Source organism: Antrostomus carolinensis, unplaced genomic scaffold (genome assembly GCF_000700745.2).
Source record: "Antrostomus carolinensis isolate BGI_N321 unplaced genomic scaffold, ASM70074v2 scaffold19976, whole genome shotgun sequence".
In the NCBI taxonomy this organism is placed as follows: domain Eukaryota; kingdom Metazoa; phylum Chordata; class Aves; order Caprimulgiformes; family Caprimulgidae; genus Antrostomus; species Antrostomus carolinensis.
This window is the reverse complement of record NW_010320018.1, coordinates 34119-36594: the sequence shown is the minus strand read 5'-3', so window position 1 is coordinate 36594 and position 2476 is coordinate 34119. Positions and strand designations below refer to the sequence as shown.

The 2476-nt window shown below is 45.8% G+C and overlaps 1 protein-coding gene across 1 annotated transcript in view; it reads left to right on the top strand.

The window, feature by feature from the left end:
- Positions 1-500, top strand: part of LOC104526117 (protein FAM110C) — a gene marked incomplete at its 5' end in the record, with an annotated part of 872 nt that extends 372 nt beyond the window's left edge. The window contains 2 exon segments of the mRNA XM_029085317.1: positions 1-7; positions 10-500. The exon segment at positions 1-7 is cut by the window's left edge and continues 372 nt beyond it. Coding sequence (XP_028941150.1) covers positions 1-7; positions 10-500 — 498 coding nt within the window.
- Positions 501-2476: the final 1976 nt, after the last annotated feature.

The window sequence follows — 2476 nt, the reverse complement described above, 5'->3', positions numbered from 1 at the left end:
CAGACAGTGACCATGAGCCCAGCAGCCATGGAGCGGAGCAAACCGTCGCTGTGAGCACCGAAGCCCCAGGGGTATGTACAAAAGAGCACGAGAGACCCTCAGAACTGAGTATACCTCCTGAGGAGGTCAAGGAGGTGAAGAGGAGAGGTCTCCATCGCTCCCAGTCGGACATCAGCTCTCGCTACTCCAAGTCTTTCTCCGAGTTTGATACATTTTTCAAATACTGTGGGCTGGAGCAGGAAGTCATCGAGGATCTCGGAAGAGAGAACTTCTCCGCGGTGTCCGACAACGTCTCCTTCAAGATCCGCAGCATCAGCGTGGCAACATCTGAGAGCGACTTCACGAGGCACAGCGGGGACGAGGGGCTGCTGGAGGATGAACTCACAGAGCAGGTCCCGAGCAGCACCTCCGTCATCGAGCGCAACGCTCGGATAATCAAATGGCTGTACATGTGTAAGAAAGCCAGGGAGACTAACAAGGCGATCCAGGAACTGGCATGATGGCTTCTTTCAGCGTGCATTGCAGCCCGGTGAACTCAAGGTGTGTGCAAAGCCTCGCCCTGTCGATTTATGTGTTTCTCTTTCCTCTTTAGCAAGCGGTTGACTTTTCGTAGTTTATTTTAGTCTTTTCATGAAGGGCAGAAGGAAAATGTATTTTGTATACTACATGTTCCAGTATTGCCTTTTTGCAAAGCAGAAATCCGGGTCATTACAAAAACACAAATACAAACAAATAAATGTGTGCTTCTTGACAGATTTCAGTCAGTTCCCCCCATGAAATTAAACAGTCAGTGTCTGTGAGAGATGCCTGTCCTTTGCAGATTCCTGCTTTGTAAATGCTAGGAAAAAACTTGGAAAAGTATTCAACCCTTAATTGCAGTTGCTAAGATAACAAAAAGAACTGAAACTATTACTAATTAGGAGTACACTGTATTTATACTGTACTGCTGCAGTTTTCCCCTCCTTACTCTCCCTCACTCTCTCTCCCTTCCCCTTATACACAGACACCCTCAAGTATCAGGAAAGCAAAGCTGTGTCAGTGCTCCTGCTAGCAATCTGATTTCCCCCACAGTTTTCTGTTGGGACCACAGAAGTTTGCTCCAGGTGTCCCCCTGGCATTTTACAGGCTTTAAGTTTTCTGTCCCGTATGACTAGTGGATTTGGCTCCTTTGCAGCGGGTTTTGCCGTGTGGTTTGGCACTGGTAGCTGGAAATCAGTTGTGCGGTTTGCCTTGGTTAGAGGGGTACTTCACTGTTTTCAGCTAAAGATAATTAATACAAATGTGTGGCATCTAGGCTTGGAAATCAATTACTTCACAGACAGAAGCATAACAAATTTAGCCCTGGTAAAAGCCGATATCCTGGTTTTAATAAAAGCTGTGTTTGTTTTGCATCTGATCTCCTGAAAAATAACTATATTCGTGGGGCCTTTGGTATTGATGGTCTAGTAGATAACAGTTTTTTCTCCTTCCAATACATGAAGCCCTTAGGGTAAGTAGCGCAGCTTACAGTGTGGTATGTAAAAATTGCATGAGCAGATCTGGATATGAAGCGTTGGATGTATATTTTCTGACAGTTCGTAATTGGTGCGTGAGAAGAACGTCGCATAGTGTAGGTACAGCTGCTGACAGAGAGCGTGGGCCTTACGAATGGGGGGAAATGTAGTGCTGAACCTTTTTCCTCCATAGATGTGGGGCTGCCATTCCTGATTCTTGTAATCTGTATAATGCAAAAATACATTTACTTACTTGAAATCAGTTTTAATTATGTGAAATTTGGATCACTTTTAAAATTTGGATTTTTCTCAAAAGCCTGTTTTCTTCCTGCAAGTTGAGGGAGGAGGAAGGGAGACAGAGCCATTTTCACACAAACATTTCAAGCCCCTCTAGATAAAAATGATTGTCAGTTATCTGACTGACAACTTAAAGAAGTGTTGTTAGGTGACAGATCCTTTCCCAAATTACCTTAGAGATTAGAATGGGCTCTCCTGACCTAATAATTTCTCCTTGCTCATCCTTCTGTGATAAAAGGCAAGGGAGATACACAAAACAAAATGATGCAGGTGGTGGTTTGTGAAGCTTGTGGCAGCTGCCAGCCTTGCTAAACGCAGAGGATGAGAGGCAGATTTCACCACAAGCAGGAGCCATGTAACAAAAACAGCCACATCTCCATGAAGAAAAACAAAATAAAGGCCTGTTTGTTCCTGGAGGCCCTTGCCAGGGCTAGGGTCTAGGGCCAGAGCCGTCGTCATCACCTCGGAGCCTGCTCAGGAGGGAGCAGTTGGCCCTTTCCCCATCCATTTGCTCACAACTGAGACAGGAGATGCTGGTGACCGCTGCAGGGAGTATGCAGTCTGCAGAGGCGAAGGGCAGAAGGTGCTTCACCAGGGCAAGGGCAAGGACAAAACTCTTTTCTAGGGACTGAGCTGGTGGAACTTCACATTGGCTTGGTCAGTGGCTTTTATTTTTGAATATCTGA